The sequence below is a fragment of the Aquarana catesbeiana genome, linkage group LG01 (assembly GCF_042186555.1).
Source record: "Aquarana catesbeiana isolate 2022-GZ linkage group LG01, ASM4218655v1, whole genome shotgun sequence".
NCBI classification, from domain to species: Eukaryota; Metazoa; Chordata; class Amphibia; order Anura; family Ranidae; genus Aquarana; species Aquarana catesbeiana.
The window spans coordinates 839,977,351-840,000,799 of NC_133324.1; the positions used below are offsets into that span (position 1 = coordinate 839,977,351).

The 23,449-nt window shown below is 41.4% G+C and overlaps 1 protein-coding gene across 1 annotated transcript in view; it reads right to left on the reverse strand.

Moving 5' to 3' along the window:
- NWD2 (NACHT and WD repeat domain containing 2) overlaps positions 1-23,449 on the reverse strand; it is a 469,190-nt gene that overhangs the window by 255,997 nt on the left and 189,744 nt on the right. Inside the window, exon 3 of the mRNA XM_073608949.1 lies at positions 5,616-5,732. Coding sequence (XP_073465050.1) covers positions 5,616-5,732 — 117 coding nt within the window. The remainder of the gene's footprint in view (positions 1-5,615; positions 5,733-23,449) is intronic.

The window sequence follows — 23,449 nt, forward strand, 5'->3', positions numbered from 1 at the left end:
GCCACACCCAGTCCTGCCCACTGCTTTCTGGATTGACAACCCTGCCTCTGTTGCTGAAATCCTTCTCCTGTGAGCTGCAGTGTCTGGGAAAGGGAACATGTGAGACACAAATGGTGGAGTCAGGAAACAGTCAGGAAAGTTAAAGGGAGCCTTTGATATGTAAAATTCAACTTGTCTGCCAGCTATGTGTTAGGTCTAGTACACACCTATGTACACATTAAAAAACTGTGTATATACACTGCTCAAAAAAATAAAGGAACACTTTGAAAACACATCAGATCTTAATGGGGAAAAATATCATGCTGAATATCTATACTGATGTGGACTGGGTAATGTATTAGGAATGAGAGGATGAAAATTATCAACCTACAGACGGCTGAATTCAAACACACCCCAAAAACCAAAGTAAAAAAATGAAGTAGCAGGCTAGTCCATTTTGCTGAAATTTCATTGCAGCAGCTCAAAATGTTACTCAGTATGCTGCATGGCCCCCACGTGCTTGTATGCATGCCTGACAATGTCAGGGCATGCTCCTGAGACGATGGATGGTATCCTGGGGTATTTCCTCCCAGATATGGACCAGGGCATCACTGAGCTCCTGAACAGACTGAGGACTGACACATAATGTACAGTACCAGAGGTGTTCTATTGGATTTAGGTCAGGTGAGCATGGGGGCCTCTCAATGGTATCAATTCCTTCATCCTCCAGGAACTGGCTGCATACTCTCGCCACATGGGGCCGAACATTTTCGTGCACCAGGAGGAACCCAGGACCCACTACACCAGCGTAGGGTCTGATAATGGGTCCAAGGATTTCATCCCAATATCTAATGACAGTCAGGGTGCCATTGTCTAGCCTGTAGAGGTCTGTGCATCCCTTCATGGATATGCCTCCCCAGACCACCACTGACCCACCACCAAACCGGTCATGCTGAACGATGTTACAGGCAGCATAACGTTCTCCTCGGCTTCTCCAGACCCTTTCACGTCTGTCACATCTGCTCAGGGTGAACCTGCTCGCATCTGTGAAAAGCACAGGGTGCCCGTGTTGGGCATGCCAATTCTGGTGTTCAATGGCAAATGCCAATCGAGCTCCACGGTGCCAGACATTGGGCCCTCAGGCCACCCTCATGAAGTCTGTTTCTGATTGGCCAGAGACATTCACACCAGTGGCCTGCTGGAGGTCACTTTGTAGGGCTCTGGCAGTACTCATCTTGTTCCTCCTTGCACAAAGGACCAGATACCGGTCCTGCTGATGGGTTAAGGACCTTTTAGGGCCCTGTCCAGCTCTCCTAGAGTAACTGCCTGTCTCCTGAAATTTCCTCCATGCTCTTGAGACTGTGCTGGGAGACACAGTAAACATTCTGGCAATGGCATGTATTAATGTGAAGGAGTTGGACTGCCTGTGCAACCTCTATAGCAGTGGTCTCAAACTAGCGGCCCTCCAGCTGTTGCGAAACTACAAGTCAATTAAGGCATTGCAAGGCTGACAGTTACAAGCATGACTCCCACAGGCAGAGGCATGGTGGGACTTGTAGTTTCGCAACACCTGGAGGGCCGCCAGTTTGAGACCCCTGCTCTATAGGGTCCAGAAATCGCCTCATGCTACCAGTAGTGACACTGACCCTAGCCAAATGCAAAACTAGTAAAAAACTGTCAGAAAAGATGAGTAGGGAAAAAAAATGTCAGTGGCCTCCACCTGTAAAACCATTCCTTCTTCTGTCTGTTTACATAGACCATATCTGTATGCCTAAGGGTCATCAATATCTAATCGTTCTTTATATTTGATTATCTGACATTATTCATTGTTATTGCTGTTTCACCACCAATGACATTTGACCTGAAGTATTTCTATAGAGTGTTAGTTTATGTTGTTCACCTTTAAATGCCATTACCAAATCAGTAAACAAAGCTCATTGGTTCATCTGATTGTAGTGTGTCTGTTTTCCCACTGCTATTGATAGAAAACATCTGAACCCAGGGTGTCAGAGGGGGCGGAGGACTTGTAGGGTCGAGGCAACAGGTGGGGTACTGATTCTGCCAGCGGCTGTCACGGGCCAAAAAAGGCCTCACTAGACCCCACCAATCTTAACAACCTAAGACCCATCTCTTTACTCCCTTTTGCCTCCAAACTCCTTATACGTTTAGTCTACAACCGACTGAGCGACCACCTCATTGAGAATAACCTTCTTGATCCCCTTCAGTCTGGATTTCGCCCACAGCACTCCACAAAAACTGCCCCCCTAAAACTCACAAACGACTTACTAACAGCCAAAACCAATGGTCATTATTCTGTACTCTTACTCTTGGACCTTTCCGCTGCCTTTGATACTGTTGACCACCCCCTCCTCCTCAAAAAACTCAATTTGCTTGGTCTCCATGGCTGCACTCTCTGTTGGTTCGAATCTTACCTATCTCCTTGCACCTTCAGTGTCACTTACAACTCCACTTCCTCCTCTTCAACTCCTCTTACCGTTGGGGTCCCCCAAGGTTCTGTCCTTGGACCTCTACTATTCTCAATCTACACGTCCTCCCTGGGTCAGCTGATAGCCTCCCATAGCTTCCACTACCATTTATATGCTGATGACACCCAAATCTATCTCTCTGCCCCTCAGCTCACCCCATCAATCTCCTCACGCATCACTGATTTACTAACAGACATATCAACCACTTCCTCAAACTGAATCTAAAACTGAGCTCTTAATATTTCCTCCCTCACGTGCCCCTTCCCCTGACTTCTCTGTCAAGATCCATGGCACATCTATCAGTCCGTCCCCACATGCCATGGTGCTAGGGGTAACCTTAGATTCTGAACTGTCCTTTCAGGCCCACATACAATCCCTGTCCAAATAATGCCGCCTTAGCCTTCGCAACATTTCCAGAATATGCCCCTTTTTAACTATGACACCACCAAACTTCTAATTCACTCCCTGGTTATCGCTCGACTACTGCAACTCCCTCTTCACTGGATTACCTTTACATTGACTATCCCTCCTTCAGTCCATAATGAATGCCGCTGCAAGACTCATCCACCTTACCAACCATTCAGTGTCCTCCATGCCTCGCTGCCAATCCCTCTGCTGGCTTCCACTCACCCAACAAATAAAATTCAAAGAACTAACAATAATTTACAAAGCCACCCATAACTCTGCCCCCAGCTACATCACTAACCTAGTCCCAAAATACCAACCAAGCCGCTCTCTTTGTTCCTCTCAAGACCTCCTGCTCTCTAGCTCCCTTGTCACCTCCTCCCATGCTCACCTCCAGGATTTCTCCAGAGCTTCTCCCATCCTTTGGAACTCCCTACCCCAATCTGTCCGACTGTCCCCTAATCTATCCATCTTTAGACAATCCCCGAAAACCCTTCTCTTTAAAGAAGCCTATCCTGCTTCTAACTAACACTGTTTTACTTCCTCCATCAGCTTATCCCCCACAGCTATTACCTTTTGTATCATTTGACCCTTCCTTTTTAGATTGTAAGCTCTAATGAGCAGGGCCCTCTGATTCCTCTTGTACCAAATTGTAATGTAACTGTAATGTCTAATAGTAAAAAAAAACTGAAAGGGTAATGCTGCGCTATAAAAAAATATATAAAAAAACTGGAAATGAAACCAGTAAGCAGCCAATCCCCAGATGATGTCCTATCATGATGAAACGCGTAGGTTGGAGCCTGTGACACTGACATCATCACATTTTCCTCTTCGGAGGTCGATGGTTACGAGCAAGCAGCGAGCATAGGAAGCTTGAGGAGATGCCGCTATTTTGGCACACAGAGCATTTAGAAGTTTTATCCTATAAGTGCAATTCATTTAAGCGTATTAAACTTTTACCTAATTACTACACTATGGGAGCCCATTTCTGTTTATATCTTCGAGTAACACGGATCTAGCTGCTCTGGACACCATACTGGTTTTTGGGAGACTGAATTCCCTGGGCTTGGTGAGACCGCTTAAGTGGTCATTCAAGTTGGTAAGGAGACTACATGCGCACCTTGGGTGTAAAACTATCTGGAGGAATCTTTCTTTGGCTTCTTGTTTTTTCACCTATATAATAACCTACTGGCTAACCTTCTCCATTTGGATATCTGAATTTGAATTTGGGACTGTGCTTCAGTGTTTTAAGTTCACCCTTTGGACTTTGCCTTAGTCTTTTTCTTTTCACCATATAAATTTGAGACTTTTCTTTATCCTTTTTTTCATTTATTATCCGAATATGGTGTTCAGTTAATGTTTGTACACACATGCACATTTTTTGCAAGTTTTTATTATTTATTATTCAATACATGTATATTTCAATTTTTATTGGTTTTTGAGCACAGTATGCAATATTTTCTGATATTTATCAAAGCATGTCATTAGGAGATTGGATTTGATTACTCTGATTTTCTTCTTCTTTTCAGTTTCCCAATTTCTCATATTGGGACTCTGCCTTAGTTTTTATTTTTCAGTCTTTGTTCACCACCTCTGAAATTTTGGAAAAAAGAAAAATCAAAAAAATGTTTTTCCTTATCTATTATCTTAGGGACCAAAGCTGCACCCACAATTTTTTCTAACTGTAATGTCTGCCTCTATTTTGTTAAGCACTGCACAAACTGTTAGCGCTATATAAAACCTGTATAATAATTATATATATATATATATATATATATATATATATATAAAATATCCTACATAAATTTGTCAACACCTAAGTGTTGCAGAGAGTCATTGTATGGCGGTGCTCTCTGCTGCATTCTTCCGTAAGTCCATGGTGAGGAGAGGAGCCTTGATGCTTTGGGCTCACAGGAAGTTGTTTGGATTTTGATGAGTGTCATTTAACTCAGAAGAAGAGCAGTGTCCAAGAGTGGTGAGTCTATGATGGTCAATGCTGGAGGTTGAGGGGCTGGTAGCTGGAATTTTTTACTTCATGCCCAAACAGAACTTGGGTTTTAGGTGTAAATATATTATAAAAATGGATTTGGCTACATATAGATGCTCATATAGTTACATAGTTAGGTTGAAAGAAAAGCAGATGCTTTCAAACTGTGAGATCTTCTGCAAAATAAAGTGAGATATCAAAAGCTTTTCATGACATCACCTTTCAAAGTATTCATTAGTTTCTTTATTTTTTAAATATGTCATTGTTTTTTTAGTTCTAAATAGTTAAAGCTTTCATTACAATAGTTGATATATAAATTATTTAACGCTCTGGAGTCATTCCTTACAAGATACTGAAAAGAGTACTTTGTATCAACAAATCATTTTTAACCTTGAAAAAGTTACTGCACAACACACTTTGCAGAACATGTAAACTTCATGCTGTTTTCAGAAATGGGCACCAGCTTCACTTTGCCTCTCCTTTTCTGAAGTGTAACCATTCTTCTGGCTTGTATATTATTTCTCACAAACAATGGCATATGTGTTTGTCTTTTACAAAGTAAGACTTTGAAAAGTTCCTGTTAATTTTATGCAAATTGGAAACCCTCTGGGGACAACTACAAATCTCAGGTAGACGATCAATGGTCCACTTCTCTCATGGAGAACATTAATTGAAAAATGTAGAAAAAAAAAGTATTGTTCACCATGAAATATTAAAACATAAAACCATGTAAACTGTTTTCTTTACTGTATACTTACAACAAAGCATGGTCCAGCAGATGTTTTCAAACACTCCTCCAACAATCTCATTCGAGTTCTCTGCAGTTCAGGGCTGTCCCATTCTTCTTCCGGAACTCCCCAGTACAAGTCTATGGCCTGAAAATAAATGGACACTATTTGAGCTTCACAATTAATATCTAACATTAACGAAAAAGGATCACAGCAATGTATTTGTGCCTGACTGCTGAAGTTTGTGAACTTGTGCTATTTCCACTGCATTTGATGTATTTTTGTCTAAACATGGTTTGATGCTGTGCTTTATCCTATAATTTATATACTGTAGCTAAATACATGACTAAGTTGCTCCCACACAAAAAATTGTGACTAAACGTATGATTCTTTCAAGCATGCATTTATATTCCACAGTTTATATACAAGTTCATTGGGGCATTATATTTAAATTTAATGGGCATGTTACAAAGTAAAAGGAACCATTAAATATTTCCATATTAAAGATGATTCTAGTTAAACATGGTGATTTTGTTGATGGAATATTCTAATCAGATCAACAATAACAAATTTAACTAATATAACATACCTGCCAAAACTGGGAAACCCGTCATGTATATGTTTGGGAAAGCCACACGTGCGGGATTTCTTTGCACTATGGGGTGTATTTATAAAAAAAATGTGCACAGCTGATCATCCATCAAAACTGCATGTAAGTTTGTTCTGTTCAAATATTTTAAAATTGTTACCTAAACAGCTTCTTATTACTGCTAAAGCCTGAATTCCAGCAATGTGGAAACAAAGCTAGTCTCCACCATTTCACAGTGGCAGTCTAGGATCCCATGGGAATCCAACAGATGGAACAGGTCATTATGGCCTTGAGGAAGCAAGATAAGACATACTGGCAAACATGGAGATGCTTGAGCCCTAGTAATCATTAACATTTAGAGAGGCCATGCTTTGGCCATTGATAGGTGAGGGGTGTAATTGGACAATCCCACACCGGTTTTCCTTCACCTACTGGCCCTATTCTGTTCTCCTTCCACTTCCCCATATCTTTCACACGCCCTTAAATTGACCACACACATTATATACAATGTAACCTCTTTTATTAACATTCTTTATATTTAACAACAAATGCATGGTGGGTTGTTTAGGTAGGACCTCACACTACATAGCTGTTTGCAGATCTAAAGGGTATTGTATAATCAGACAGTTTAAAATAGACCATCCCCTTCTGTAAATGCCAAATTGCAAGTCTGCATCAGATTCTAAAAAAAGCATGAACCTCAACTTGGACACTTTTATATGTCCAGGTCTCCTCCAACTGGCCATGTGTGCCAGTGTTTAATTACCGTATTTTTCGCTCCATAAGACGCACTTTTTACCCCCAAAAAAATGGGGGAAATGCTTGTGCGTCTTATGGAGCGAATACTGACCAGGACCGCCCCCCCCCCCCCCCTGCGCCACCACCACCATGTTAGAATATTGTATATCACAGACAGGCTGCATTGTATGACACAGGCAGGCTGCATTGTATGACACAGGCAGGCTGCATTGTATGGCACAGGTCAGGCTGCATTGTAAGGCACAGGTCAGGCTGCATTGTATTTCACAGGTCAGGCTGCATTTCATGGGCACTGGTAAATATTTTAGTACACCATTTGGTTCAGAATATTTTTTTTTCTTGTTTTTCTCCTCTAAAACCTAGGTGCGTCTTATGGTCAGGTGCGTCTTGTGGAGTGAAAAATATGAACCTTGGAAATGCATGAAAAATGGAATCCTTCAACTTTGCTCACCCAAAATCTGATAAGCTTGTGGTTCTAAATTCATGTATAAAACCTAATAATCGCCATAATAGAAACGGTCAGCTGACTATGGTTCTAGCTGTTTTTAAACAGAGAAGTTTGTTGCCTTTGATCACTCTCACTTGTAGGTCATTAGCATACTCATGAGCTGGGGGTATATTGGAATGCTTCTTACAAATTTGGATTGCTTCCTCTAATGCCTACAATAGCCAACTAGGAACATCTACTGTATAGGTACTGAACGGTATAAAGTGATTGATGAACCTGATGCAATAATTTAGGATTTAAGCTGGGTTCAGTGGTTGTTACTCAAGAAGACCAATGTATTTCATGGTTAATTAAATCTATGTTAACAATATAAAAAAAATGAGTTTAACACTATCCCAAATTACAGTGATTGTTGTTCTTTGAAAGTCCCCCCCCCCCCAATAACCCTACACCGTAGGGAAGATGATAGGGGGAAAAAAAAAAGAAGGGTAATGAGCGAGGGAGGGATAAAGGGGAGGGTAGGGGAGCATGGTATGGAAAGGAAAGGGAAGAAGTATGGAGGAAGATAAGTGCATCTTCCCCTATTTTCTCCCCTTAATATCACAAAGGATTATTCTTGGTATGATTTTTTGGAGTTTTTGGTCACGTTATAAATATGTGGTAAAGAGTGGTTGGGATTGATGGAGGGGAAAGAATAAAGAGGGTGAGGGAGTGAGGATGTGAGAGGTAATGGCGCGTACACACGGTCGGACATTTCGTCTACAAAAGTCCGACGGACGTCGACGGACTAAAGCCGGCTGACAGTCCAATCATGTGTGGGCTTTCCCGGACTTTCAGCGGACTTTTCCAGCCGCAAATCTGACGGACTTTAGATTTGAAATATGCTTCAAATCTTTACGTCGTAACTACGCCGGACCCAGAAATCCACTCGTCTGTATGCTAGTCCGACAGACAAAAACCCACTCTAGGGCAGCTATTGGCTACTGGCTATCAACTTCCTTATTTTAGTCCGGTGTACGTCATCACGTACGAATCCGTCGGACTTTTGTGTGATCGTATGTAGGCAAGTCCGTTCGTTAGAAAGTCTGCCGCAAGTCCGCCAAAAGTCCGCCAAAAGTCCGTCGAAAGTCTGTCGGACAGGCTGTCGGACTTTTGTAGATGAAAAGTCCGACCATGTGTACGCGGCATTAGTCTTATCTGGGTGAAAAATCATCCGGGCTATTTGTATTTAGACATGGGGAGCCTCTGCTTCTCATTATGTCTCCTTCCTCCTCTCTGGGGAATAAAAATAAATATGATATACATGATTGATACTGTATGATAAGGATATAGGATATAGACCTTTTGTTTGTTTTTAATTTTATTGTTTTTTTTATATATAGCTGTATAGTATGTACTGTATGTAATGTTGTGTAGGAGATTTAAATATTGCTTTTTTCTATTTTTATTTGCTTATTTTATGAAAACTGTTTTGGTCTTCATTGTGATGTGCGGTATTTATAAATTTATTTTCTAAAAATGAATAAAAAGAATTTAACCAAAAATATAAAAATAATAGCTTGGTCAGATTGATGAAGCAGTGCCTCATTCCTTGAATGTGAATAGAACAAATATAATATTGGTTGGGAATTTTTAGGCACATAGATAAATGTGTATAGAAAGAATGATTACAAATTTACAATATTTGTCCATGGTGGTTATACCTGATTGGTATATACAGCAGTGCCAAAGGGGGGAAATTATATTGATATACCATACTAGCATATTTCCCAATGTCACTGCTATATATACCAGTCAGATATAAGCACCGTGCTAGGTCCCCCTAAAGAAGATTGTTTGGAGAATTAAAATGCCTGGGGGCTTATTTATATGTGTGAAGCATATATAATTCACCAGTATGTTATTGAGCATGGTGGTTGTGTTGCATTGATGTTTCATCAACTATCTGGTTATTTTTATGTGATGTACATAATATTTTTAACAAGAATCTAAAAAATATTGTAAATTAATCGTTGTTTCTATACACATTTTTCCATGTGCCTAAAAAATCACAATATTTGTTCTATTTATGTTAAATATATATTAATTTTCCTATTAGAATAGCTGCCACTACAATAACATTTACAGAATCATATAACACAGTTTCCAATATCACATAGACCCTAACGTAGGTCTAGACCACAACATCTGTAAGAAGAGATAAGGAGCAATTACAGAAATCTGCATTTCTGCAAAGATACAAATGACAAACAGCTGATCAATTTATAGACAGCATAAGGTGTGTGGGAGGCACATTTAACTACAAGTATGCAAACAATCACATTTCCCAGCACTTGCAGTGAATGGCACTTACCATGTGCCCCATGTGCCACTTTAGCTGGTTAAACATTGAATGATCCTTTTAACACCTTCACTTTTTAGCGTTTGGCATGCAATAGTTACAAATGCCCAGAGCTTTATCTGGTTAGTTTAGTAGCTGCATTACTTTTCTGGATAATACAAGATGACAAAGGTACATTGATAGGGATGTGTGGTTTCTATATATATTTCCAATTGTCTGCAAATGTGACCTTTGCATTTCAATCAGATTTTAAATAACAACTTGTCATATCTTTTTCTTCAGGTGGGATTTCTAGAATGAAAATGACATGGTCATTGATGGATGTTCTTAGGACCACATTGTAGTATACATTTACTATACACAAAAAATAAAAAACAGGTTACATGAATACATGTTACACTTGGGAGTTGCTTCCTGAATTAATGCCCTCTCTCTGTCTGCTCTAATGAATAGGGCTCATCTCTGCTGCTGCCCCACTGTCACTGTCAGTGTAATTGGTTGTATCTACTTGCAGACTGGAAATGGCACAATTGGTTTCAATTTTCAAAGCCAATATCCAAATATCCTAGTTAAATAAATAGTGTACAAATCAAACAATACATTTTCATCTGTACAGTTTGAAAGTAATCCTCAGAAATTTTATCTTCTACCATTTTAAAACACTGCCATGGGGGACATGTATCAATGAAAAAAAAAGCATTTAAAAATACAGTATAGCAGGAAAAGGGTCCTCCTTCAATGCAACTTCAAGGGTGTATAGTTAAAACACTAATCTTTTACATGACACGTTAGACCCCTTTCATCCGGGCGCCTCCGTTTTTGCGGGATCCGCTTGCTCTGCTGATCCCCGCTGAGCAGAGGGGAGATGGACATAGTCCTGCTCTCCTCTTTGAGGAGATTGGGTGAAAACAGACCGCCTGTCTGTTTTCATCCGATCTCAACTGATGCACCAGACGGATGAAAAATAGGACCACCATCCGTCTGGATTTTGCAGACAAGATCGGATAACGGCGGATGTCAGCGGACAGGCCACTGCTGACATCCGCCGCTCCATAGGAGTGAATGGAGGGTTCAATCATGTCCTCCTGAAAAACTGAAAGGCGGACCTGATTGGACAGCCCGTGCGAAAGGGCCCTTTGGGATATGCTGGTTAACCTGTATGTTTTACAGTGGCTGGACAGTGCATATCCAGATGGCAGTGGCCATCAGCTGCCAACTGGAGCTGTAAAAAAAAAAGCCACACTACAATCACCCACATGTCTGGGGGTCTGAACCCCACTTTGTCTGGTCACCCTTATGTCTGGTGGTCCAAGCCCCACTCTGTCCAGGCTCTTTGTGCTGTAATCCCTCCCATATATTCCACTTGGGATTTCCTGGCCTCGACTACCCCAGAATGAAAGATTCCTACCTCAAATGTACAAGGGAGGCCAGCCATAATCTTTTTCTTCCCAGGAACTTAGAAACCAATGTCTTTTTTTAACACATTTATTTCCTTATAGTCAGGCTATTATAGGAATACCTGGAGTGAGTAAACCTACGGCCATAGTTGCCAACGCTTCCACAATTTAAGGGCAAGGGCAGGCAGCAGCAAATGTGTGTGTGTTTGGGGGTTCTATGGTTGGGGGAAGAGCAGGCAGCAGGAAAAAGTTAAAAGGATATTAAAGGCTCCCTTTTTTGTTTAATAATAAACAACATGTTGTTTTGCACAGAGCAGCCACAATCCTCCTTTTTTCAGGTCCCCTCGCCAGCGCTCCTGGCCACTCTCTCTTGCTGAGTGCCCCCATAGACACACAGAGCATGGCTCAGCCCTGCCCCCTCTCCCTCCTTACTGCCTGTGATTGACAGCAGCGGGAAGCAATGGCTTTGGGAGGGCGGGGCTTCTGCACACAGAAAGTTTTTTAAAGTTTTTTTCATGCATAGAATGCGTGAAAGTAAAAACCTTTAGCCTGTACAACCACTTTAAATCTAGAATCAAATGGCTATAGACTGCTCACCCTTCCTCAAATCAGGACTGCCCACAAAAAATAGATAGAAATGAAAGGCAAGCATAAACAAACAGGTAGATTACCTGCCTGTGGAGGTAGTAGTGTGTGTCTCCTCTTCCACCTCCTCTATCTCATTCTTTTCATTCTCCACACCCTCTACCTCCTCTATTTCCACCAATCCTAATATGCCTCTGGCCACTGGAAACCCTCTTTGTTGTCTTCCTTACACTTTGATGAAATGCTCAAATATATGAGAGAGGCAGTCTGGAGATGCCCTGGGGGTTTTTCACACCGCCAGTGGTGAACTGCCCAGAAGGTAATGGGTAATGAATTGTAATTACCCAGAAGGTAATGAATTGGATGACAAAGCTTTTATGTTCTTATACTTTCTAGGCACAGAGCAGCCTGCAAGTCATGCTATTGCACCCTTTTCCTCCTTCTCCTCAATAGCGCACAGCAGCCACTTGACTGCAACAGCTGCTAATGCACCCTTTTTCTCCACCTCAAGGTTGCAGAGAAGACACTTTTTCTCCTTCTCCTCGAGGGCACAAAGCAGCCATTTTATTTTATAGTTCTGCACAAGTACCCTTTTCTTCCATCGCCTCCTCAGAGGTACAGAACAGGCACTTTTCTTTTTAAGTGCTGCTCATACAGCCTTTACCCTCCTCCCCTCCTCGAGAGTGTAGAGCAGGGATATGCAATTAGCGTACCTCCAGCTGTTGCAAAACTACAAGTCCCATCATGCCTCTGCCTCTGAGTGTCATGCTTGTGGCTGTCAGAGTCTTGCTATGCCTCATGGGACTTGTAGTTCTGCAACAGTTGGAGGTCCGCTAATTGCATATCCCTGGTGTAGAGCACCCACTTGATTGTAAGAGCTGCTAATTCACCCTTTTCTACCTCCTCCTCGTCCTCATCTGCTAATCTTGATATAGTCCTGTTTATGAGCAGTCAGCTGAATTATTTATTCACTGCTATTCCTCAAGATAATCCACAGATTTCTGCAGTGTTTTTAATGTATGTGCTACTGGAGCAGAAGAAAATAATTCCCCTAACACTACTATGCTCAGCAACATAATACAATCTTTGGCCCAGCATCCCTTCATCACATGATCTGGTGACGCAATGCGTTGGACGAAGCCTGTGATGTCACGCTGCTAACTGGAAGTACACAGTACCACATGTTGAGAAAGGTTTTTCCTATTGAAATTCCTATTGAAATTGCATTTAACCTGTTGTGCACCAGGATACGTGCACATTTTAAGTTGAGTTTATATTATTTTGGTTTATTTAAATAAAGAAATATTAGTGATTATAGTGAGAGCACTAGATATCCTTTGCTTTTTTGAGCTTCACATGAATAACAACCTAAGGATTGAGGAGAATAGAGAGAGATTACTGAATATCTGGGCATTGGAGAATGGAAACAGCATTTCTAACCTGGGAGATTCTTTAAAGGGAAAGCGCATAAGACCTGATATATGTTAAGTCAATACATAAGGTGAACATTTTGGAGTGTTGGTGAAGAAGGGATATGCACCGAGGGTGAAAGAATATTACAGAGATACATCTACAGTATAAGAACTGATGACACTTGTGGAAGCACTGTATGTTAGAAAGTTTTACATTTAAATTGAATGAAGTTATATAAAGAATATGGACACGGTGGACTGTCTTTTTCAGTGATTTTTCAAATTTTCAGCAGAGATTGATTTATCACAATTAAAAATTTTATGGTATGGCATTTATGTATGATATATACTTTCTTGCTGGTACATATGGGAACATATATAGTGTGGGCAGCAGTACGGTGACATTGTATTATTTCTGTATGTCATTTATTTATTCATCATGGTCGCAGTACATTTAAGGGCACGGTACATAATTTTTTTTTAAATGCAGTAATAGCAGGAAGAATTTATATCAAAATGTTTTGGGAATAAGGTGACATTAGCATTCAACTTTGTTATAAACCCAGCACAAGTTTTTGTCTTGAAGTGATTGTGCTTAGGTCCTATAAAGCATTTACTTAAGGCAGAATCTTATGGCCATAGACTGCCTGCCCTTCCCCAAACCAATTTTTTTTTTGGGGGGGGGGGTTGATTTTAGTAAAAAAGAAGACTGCAGAGGATACACTGGGCTACAGCCAGCAATGACAGAACTAAAAACATCACTTTATTTAGAAACCACTGCATAATAATGGGACCAAATGGAAAGGGCACTGGGTCCCCTTGGAGATTCAATACACGTTGAAATGCTGGCTATACGTCTTCTTTAATCAGTGTGTGAAAACCAGACAAACCATCAAATGTTTTGAAGAATTGAAAAGAGCAGAGTAAGGAGGGACTTTAACCACTTCAGCCCTGGAAGATTTGGCTGCTCAATGACCAGGCCATTTTTTGTGATACAGCAATGCTTCGCTTTAACTGACAATCACGCGGTCATGCGACGCTGTACCCAAACAATATTGAGGTCCTTTTTTCCCACAAATAGAGCTTTCTTTTGGTGGTATTTGATCATCTCTGCGGTTTTTATTTTTTGTGCTATAAACAAAAAAAGAGCGACAATTTTGAAAAAAACACAATATTTTGTACTTTTTGCTATAATAAATATCCCCAATTTTCTTTAAAAAAAGCGAATTTTTTCCCGATATGTATTCTTCTCCATATTTTTGGTAATAACAATCGCAATAAGGATATAGTGATTGGTTTGCACAAAAGTTATAGCGTCTACAAAATAGGGGAAAGATTTATGGTATTTTTATTATTATAATTTTTTTACTAGTAATGGCAGTGATCAGCGATTTTTATCAAGACTGCGACATTATGGCAAACATATCGGACACTTTTGACACATTTTTGGGACTACTGAAATCTATACTGCGATCAGTGCTATAAAAATGCACTGATTACTGTGTAAATGTCACTGGCAGGGAAGGGGTTAACACTAGGGGGCTATCAAGGGGTTAACTGTGTTCCCTCATGTGTGTTCTAACTGTAGGGGGATGGGACTGACTAGAGGAGATGACAGATTGTTGTTCCTAGCTAGTAGGAACACACGCTCTGTCTCTCCTCTCCTTACAGAACAGGGATTTGTGTGTTTACACACACACACGTGCCTGCTATCCCCGCTTAAAAGGGCCGATGTACAGCTACGACGGTTCGCGGGAACGTGCCGGCCTGCTGCAGTATAATGGCGGCGGCTGGTCGGCAAGTGGTTAAAGGCACCAATGTAGACACAAAATTATATCAAAAGTTTGTACATACAGTTTAAAATCAATGTAGAGATAAACGATCATATACATGGAATATACATGTTACATGTGAAAAACAGAAAATTACAAAGAATTCCATTCCTCAAAAAGCATTGCAACCCAAAGGGAACCCTATGCGTTTCAACTCACTAAATCTTCTTCTGGGTGTTCTTTATTTAGAAGTGCAGTGAATGCACACTACAAAATAAATGTCAATTAATTACATATAATAAAGAGTTGCTATACATAGCTCACATATCAAGGATCACATATCAACTATGTAAATATGCCTTACAGTGTATAGATTGAAAGATAACCACATGCAGACACCAAGATTGTTCCAAAAAATCTTTCTTTCTTATTAAAGCCACAAAGATATTTATATACATGCTAGGATTTTTTAGTTAGACTCCATGTTGACCACATGCTCCATGCCCTCTAATGCGGGTGGGGGCTTCTTTGGTCATGTTTTGGATGAGATATTCATTTATTCTTTTTTATACACTACGATACTTTCTCTTGAATTGTCTCCCGGCTTCTGGACTTTTTGGAACCATCTCGGTGTCTGCATATGGTTATCTTTCAATCTACACACTGTAAGGTATATATACATAGTTGATATGTGATTCTTATATATAAATAGCAACTCTTTTTTGTATGTCATTAATTGACATTGGGATCATAGACAGTACTTAATGAATCCATATAATACCCTTCAATAATATAATTAATGACAATAAAAACACTAGACATACTTTTAATGGATTGAAATTGGCCTTGGCCCTTTATTAATGGCAAAAAAATTATTTGATCTTTGATCGAATTTCATAACACACATTACATTCTTGTCTTATCACCAAATATTTTCACACCAAACCAAAATATTATTATATAATTTACACACATCTTAAATCCATATCTGATAACTCAGCCATTACAGCTCGAGGTATAACTATTTAAACCAAAAACTGCCCCCTTTCATTTTGCAGAAAGGGACGGATGCCACACAACAAGGAATGCAACAAGGGAAGGAGGGTGGGAAGCTTCCTGCTGAGTGCCGACTGAAAACTCTTGCACAGATTTTTAAAATTTAAATAACTTCTAATTCACTGCACTCCTAAATAAAGAACCCCCTGAAGAAAACTCAGCGAGCTGAAACGCGTAGGAGTCCCTTTGTGTTATAATGCTCTTTTGAGGAATGAATTTCTTTGTAATTTCCTGTTTTTCACATGTAACATGTATATTCCCTGTGTATGACCTTTTATCTTTACGTTGATTTTAAACTGTATGTACAAATAAACTTTTCTACATTTAATATAATTTTGTGTCTACAATTGTGCCTTTAAAGTCCCTCCCTACTCTGCTCTTTTTTATTTATCATTAGGATGTGGTACCTCTTGACAGCTCGACAGTTTAGGCACTTCTGATAGATTTTACATCAAATGTTTTTATTAGCTTGAACATACATATTTCGATTTGTCGAGCTTACCTAAATTTTTACAATTCTTGAATCATGGCTACCTGGTTTCCTAAATTGCTTGATTTTCTGCAGATCAGACAGATAATCATACAAATATTCAAAAGAATTATCACAAGTCCATGATTCTCCTAATTAACTATCTCTAACTCTTAGGCCTCATGTACTGCTAAGCTGAAGTTTAGAAGCAGCTGGGTGTTTTTTTTTTTTCAGCAGGCCCTGAACTCTCCTCTATGTTATCTTTTGTGTACATGTACACTCAGCCGTTTATAGTAGTTTAGAGGCAGTTGAGTATACAGACATTTTTTTGAAAGCAGAAAAATCGCATTCAGATTTAGTGGCATTTCAAATGCCAAATTTATGTAACTGTGATAAATTGCGTGTATGCGCGTTTATAAGTATTTTTAAAAGGGAAAACATTTCTGACACTTTTTGAAGTATAAAAATGTTGAAAAAATACAAATTTCACCACATGCTCAATGTGTCAAGTGGATGAGTCAAGTACTGAGGAACTCTGGTCCTCTCACGCAATTTTCTACGTCTTCTGAGCCTCAAGAACAGCAACATTAGGAGCATTTCCTCACACATCCATAGTGAAAACACAAAAATTAAGACAGCTATCCACAAGCACACTGCTCTCTCTGCTGCTGCTTTCTCTTCTCTCACAGATAGGCTGAAATAGTTAAGAATTTACTTGTTTTTCATGCATTGTGGGCATTTGGGAGGGTCTCCTGAGTTTATTTAAAAAAAAATGCTTCTAACCTCAAACGCTCATAACCGCTGCTAAACTTGCATGTAAAAGTTGTAAAACGGACATTTTTTACCGTTGGTTTCCAACTGTCAGTTTTCAGCGTTTGAGCCCTTACACATGCCTTGCGGAAGTATGGAGAGGTACAAGCATTGCATTGTTAAATATGAAAATAATATGTAGGAAGGCCAGTATGGTGGCCTGAATTTATGGGAGGAGCCCGGGGGGTATTTAAGCAGCCCGCTCACCTGCGATGCTTGTCGGTTTCCTGTGCGCGATATACGTCACTAAGCCGACTATTCGAATACCAGCGTCCGCAAGTTCTTGTCTCGCAAGTTCCCGCATTCGCAATTCCGTGCTCGAGAGTTTCGAAGTCCGTGTTACCGATTCGTAGTTCGTACCACGCGTCTGGCTCGGCTGTCGCAGGTAGGGTCCCTTCGGACTTTTGTTTCTCACGCATTGTTAGATATCATGTGACTAAACCGTGATATCAAACTTACGAATCACTCGCAAATTTCACAACGTAACCACATGCATACCACTCGCACTATCGTTATGTTACCAGTTCTCGTTATTTGAAAAACCACAGCGACGTAGACGTCGCTTCATTTCAGGCATGTCTAAATTGTTACCACGTGTCAGTAGACAACCGTTGTAATTCGCAATGTCGCAATTCCTTGTCGACGTCAAGTTCGATACCAAATCATTTCTCATTTCTGTAGATTTCTAAGCATTTCTAACATTTCAACCATTTCGAATCATTTCATTCATTTCAGTCACTTACCGCGCTCCGATCCGAATCCAGTCGCATCCAAAAGATGCACCGATTCGTTCCGGTGTGCCCCAGTAGTTACGGCCTCATTTCAGTACATGCTCCAGAGTCACGTTCATTATCAGTCGCTCGTTACGACTCACCGATTCGTACCTCTGTCATGGTATCATTTCACTGCCACGTATCACGTTCCGATACGAATTTCAGTCGCATGAAAATGCACCGATTCGTCTCGGCGTGCCCCAGGTATTTGTCACATTTCAGTACATGCTCCAGAGTCCGATTCGCAGTCAGTCGCAACAGCGGCATGATCGATTCGCGCCTCTGTCATGGCAACAATCTGTTACACCTGCACTTACCGCGCTCCGGTTCGAATCCAGTCGCATCCCCGATGCACCGATTCGTTACGGCGTGCCCCAGGGCTCGGCCTCATTTCTGAAACATGCTCCAGAGTCCGGATCGTAGCTAGTCACAGATATCGGGCGACCGATCCGCATCTCTGTCATGGCAACTATTACCATTCATTTCACTCCCACATGGCATCACCGTTTTCGAAACCAGTCGCATCCGAGATGCACCGATTCGTTACGGAATGCCCCAGTTATTTCGGCCGTATCCATACCTATACCAGAGCTCGGTTCGTTGCCAGTCCCAAATACGGCACAACCAATTCGAGCCTCGGTCAAGGTGAAAACATTTCTGTCATTTCGCTGTTTCATACTGCGCTCTGATTCGAATCCAGATGCATCAAACATGCACCGATTCGTCCCGGTGTGCACCAATGGTTTTTTTGATTGCCTCATTTCAGTACATGCTCCAGAGCCAGGTTCGCGGTCGGTCGCAGTCACGGCACGACCGAGCCGGATCTCTGTCATGGCAAGAGATTTCACTCATTTCATAATCAAGGCAAACATTTCAAATCATTTCATTGTCACTAAGATCGCAAATCACCACAAAAGTCACTGCTTCAAGTTAACCAGCAAACCCTTCACGAATTATCACCTTTCATTTTCCTCCAGGTCAGTCAAAGCCCAGTAGGTCCACCCTGCACCAGGTTGGACGATATCCCCCCAGGTAAAAAAAAAAAAAAAAAAAAAGAAAAAAGGGAGAAAACAAGTTGGGTAAGTATGGCTCAGGGAAACAAAGCAAACTTGAAATTCATGTCACCCACAATAGGTTACAGTCAACCAAAAAACACGATCTGAAGGACAGGATATCTTTACCAGATCAACCATGTCCCAGGCCGGCAGCGAAGACCTCACGGCCCCCCTGTCACCTTCTCCAGTCCTAGAGAGCGGCAGCGTGCAGTCCCTGAGAGGATGGACTATCCCCAAATTGACGGCAGAGCTAAGACGCCGAGGCGTGCCCTTCCCGGCTACAGCTAGGAAAGGCGAGCTGTTCAAGCTCCTCTTCCCCCCACCAGCTGCAGCAGGACCCAGTACCCAGCAGGCATCTCTCCAGTCAATATCCTCGGACATCTCACAACTTCACACTATGGTGTCGTCCCTCTCTACCTCGGTCACGGACGTACAAACCAGAGTGGCACTCCTGGAGGCTCGGCCGGCTGCGGCTATTCCCGACCCAACCGTAACCCAACCTTTAACACCCCTTCCTGCAGGTACCACAGGCTGGAGCCCCATTGTCTACCCCTCCCATTTGGTGCCAACCAGCATCAGGAAGGACATCTTGGATGGCAGGGACGTCAACCTGGCCTCTCTCCTGATTTCTGTCCACGATCTGGCAGAAAATAAGGCCTATACCTGGGGTGACATATCGGTGGTCCTTAAAGCCAAAGATCCCAGAGTGAACCGGAAATTATCTGTCCCAGAGTTCACCCTGGCCTTTGGCATGCTGAGAGATGTCCTGCGTTCAGCCACTCCCAGCAGAAGGGAAGAGCTGGACTTATACCTCCATACGGTAGTAGACTTGGGCTACAAGTATGGAGGATTTTCTTTTTACGACTACCACCGTTCCTTTTCCGCAAAGGCGGCAGCCAGGCTCACACAGTTTCAAACAACAACAAACTGGAGTCTCATGGACACAGAGCTGTTCTGCCGCCATTTTGCCGGCTTACGCTCACCCCTGTGTGCGATTTGCCAGTCCTCCACTCACACTGCCACCTGGTGAGCCAATGCGACAATCAAACATGCCTTCGAATTTCCCTCCACCTCCGGTGCACTTCAGGGTCAGTCGGCCCCTGAACAAACACCTCAGGTGGACAAATTCGGACACCCAGTCCGAACCGTGGGAGGGGCAGCCATCTGCAATAATTACAACTATGGGTCCTGCAACTTCAGACAGTGCCTCCTACTTCACATCTGCACCTTATGCCAAAGAGCGCACCCAAGAAACTTGTGCGAAGTTAAACAACAAAAGAGGGCATGACTAAGCCGGATCAATGTCTGGTGGCTAGGACTCTACCTCACCTCACACCCCACCCCCTCCCTGGCCACCTACCTTATCCAGGGGTTCACAGTAGGGTTTCACACCGGCCTAATTTCTTTACCCCACAGTACCTACGAATGTGGGAATCTTCATTCAGCGGCCATTGACGAACAAGCCATAGATCGGCTCAGAAGCCAATGGAGCCACTGCTGTGTCTCAACCAAGCAGGAGGAAGAGTCCCAGACAGCCAAGGCACTTGTGGAAATTGCTGGATAGTGATGGGGCTCCGATAAGTATTAGAGGGGCTGAGGGCATTTGCTGCACACAGTATGCTTTTTATCTTAATGCATTAAAATAAAAAACCTTCTGACTTTACAATCACTTTAAGACATTGTTGACTGATGACCAGCCCATTGGTCAACAGGCATTCTGAGACTTATAAGTATTTCTGGCAAATGCCAGAGTTGTCTGTTTTTCAGCCAAGGCTTGTTAATGACCGTTATTTAGACATATCTAATAACACATAGAACAGATTTCTCAGTGTATTGTGTATGTTCACTTTTGTTTTATTATCAGGCGACCAAAAGCAGAGCTAATGTTTTACATAGAAGCTTTCCATACACTGCATATTTCAGTCTGTACAGATTTAATGAAGTGATCAGACAATCTTTTCCCTGCTAAATGAACCTGCAAGTTGTTATATCCTTTGGAAACAAAAATCATTTCTTTGTAAACATCGCTTGAATCAATGAAGTGTTTCATCAGCGCATATTACTGGAAATAGCCTGTGCAGTGAAAAAGTCATTAGGTATCACCAGAGAGCAGTGATTTAGATGTGATTCAATCGTTTCTAATAATCAATACAACATTTGTTTTAGGAAATTAATATATTCTGTAATTGTGTTTGTCATATTCATAGAGAAATCCTTTAGGACTCCCAAGCTTCTTTTTATTGCCCCTACAAACCATATGTTTGCTCTCACATTAAAGGGGAACTATTACATATTTTTAGTGAATGTGCACTTTAATAATTTGTTAGATATATTTAAAAGGGACCATCCTGATGTAAGTAATTTTATCAATAGGTGTTAATGTTTTAAAAACTTGACCATCATACCAATAGGGGATGGGTCGATAGTTGTGCCATCGATCTTGACAGAGAAATCGGGGGAAGAGGCACGTGCTGGAGGAAATATTATGAGCTCTGTTTTGGACAGATTGAGCATGAGGAAGTATTGTGACATCCAGACTGATATGTCTGTTAGTAAATTACCGATTTGTGAGGAGACTGAAGGAGTGAGCTGAGGGGTAGAGAGATAAATTTGAGTGTCATCAGCGTAGAGATAGTATTGAAAGCTATAGGAGGCTATTAACTGACCCAGGGAGGAGGTGTAGATCGAGAATCGGGGAGGTCCAAGAACAGAACCTTGGGGTACCCCAACAGAGAAAGCAAGAGGAGAGGAGGATGTAGAATTGTAAGTAACGCTAAAGGTGTGGTTGGAAAAGTAGGATGAGAACCAGCAAAGAGTACATTCACGGAGACCAAAGGCGTGGAGTTTTTTAAAGGAGGAGGGCAGGTCCACTGTGTCAAAGGTAGCAGAGAGGTCCAGGAGTAGGAGTACAAAATAGTGAAGGGGCGAGTGGCACTACCTATGTGTCAAATGGTGCTCTACCAAATCACTCTATAGTGGCTAAGTATTAAAAGACACAGTGTTATTGTGGAATAAATTATAAAAAAACAGTTTCCATAAAGTTGATAGTGTAATAGTTATCATACCTCACCTACCCCAGAAGGTGAGTACTAAAACCCTCTAAGTGTGGACACCAATCCTACACAGGAGAAGTTATCACCAAAAATGTAAAGGCTTACAAATTAGTGTAAAAAACATCCAGACAAGAATATCATGATAGTATAGTGATCCTCTGCTTATAACAGTGCGTATAGTGTCCAAACCCACAATTCAGGTTGTAAGTGAACCCAAAAACCAAATCCAAATAAAAATGCAAAGAATCGCACCAAAAAACAAAAAAGTTATAAAAAAATTGCACCAAAGTTGCACCAAAATGTAATTATCGCACCATATACAAAAACATATAAGTGTATACATACAGTGTCCCAATCATAAAATCAAGGTGTATATAAACCCAAGATGCAAAAAAACAAAAACAAAAAAAAATGCAAAAAATCGCACCAAAAAACTGAAAAAATGCAAAAATCGCACCAAAATTAAAAATTCCACCAAGATGCAGTTTATCGCACCGTGTACAAAGAACATATAGGTGCATTCATCCCAATGAAGGTGACTGTTCGTGTTTAGAGGAATTGTAGCAGGTGACTTTAGTGATCATAGAATCTTGACAGGTGACTTGAGTGCTCCCCCTCAAGAGTCCCCACTCACCAGATCCTACTACCCCTGCAGGGGTAATGCGCATGTAGCTCCTAAGGTTGGCAGGTAACCACTGGTGTCAGCCTTTGCAGTTCCTCAAGCAGCCTTGGAATATGCAGGTTGTGATAGATGTAATTTTTATAATCCTTTCCTTCTGACAGAACCTTTATGGAAACTGTTTTGTTATAATTTATTTCACAATAACACTTAGGCACTATAGAGTGATTTGGTAGAGCACTATTTGACATATAGGTAGCGCCACTCGCCCCTTCACATCTTCTTTCTTTCTATATTCTAGAGCCCTCTTACGGGGTTTTTTTTGGGGAGGCTGCAACCTTCACACATGTCCTAAGCACAGACTTTCCTAAATTAATTCATTTAGGAGTACAAAATGTGTCCATTATATTTAGCCATTAGCAGATCGTTTGTGAGTTTCAGGAGAGCAGTTTCTATGGAGTGTTATGGGCAAAATCCAGACTAAAGGGGATCAAGAAGGTCATTCACAGAGAGGTTGGTTGTAAACTAAATGTTCAAGGAGTTTGGATAAAAAGGGGAGCAAGGAGATGGGGCATAGGTTGTTAAGAGGGGCATGGTCCAGTGAGGGCTTTTTAAGTATGGGGGTGAATAGTGCAGGCTTTAGAGAGTTAGGGAAGATGCCAGAAGAGAGGGGGGAAGAGAGGGAGAGATTGAAGATGTGAGTTACAGAGTGTAGGATAGAGTCAG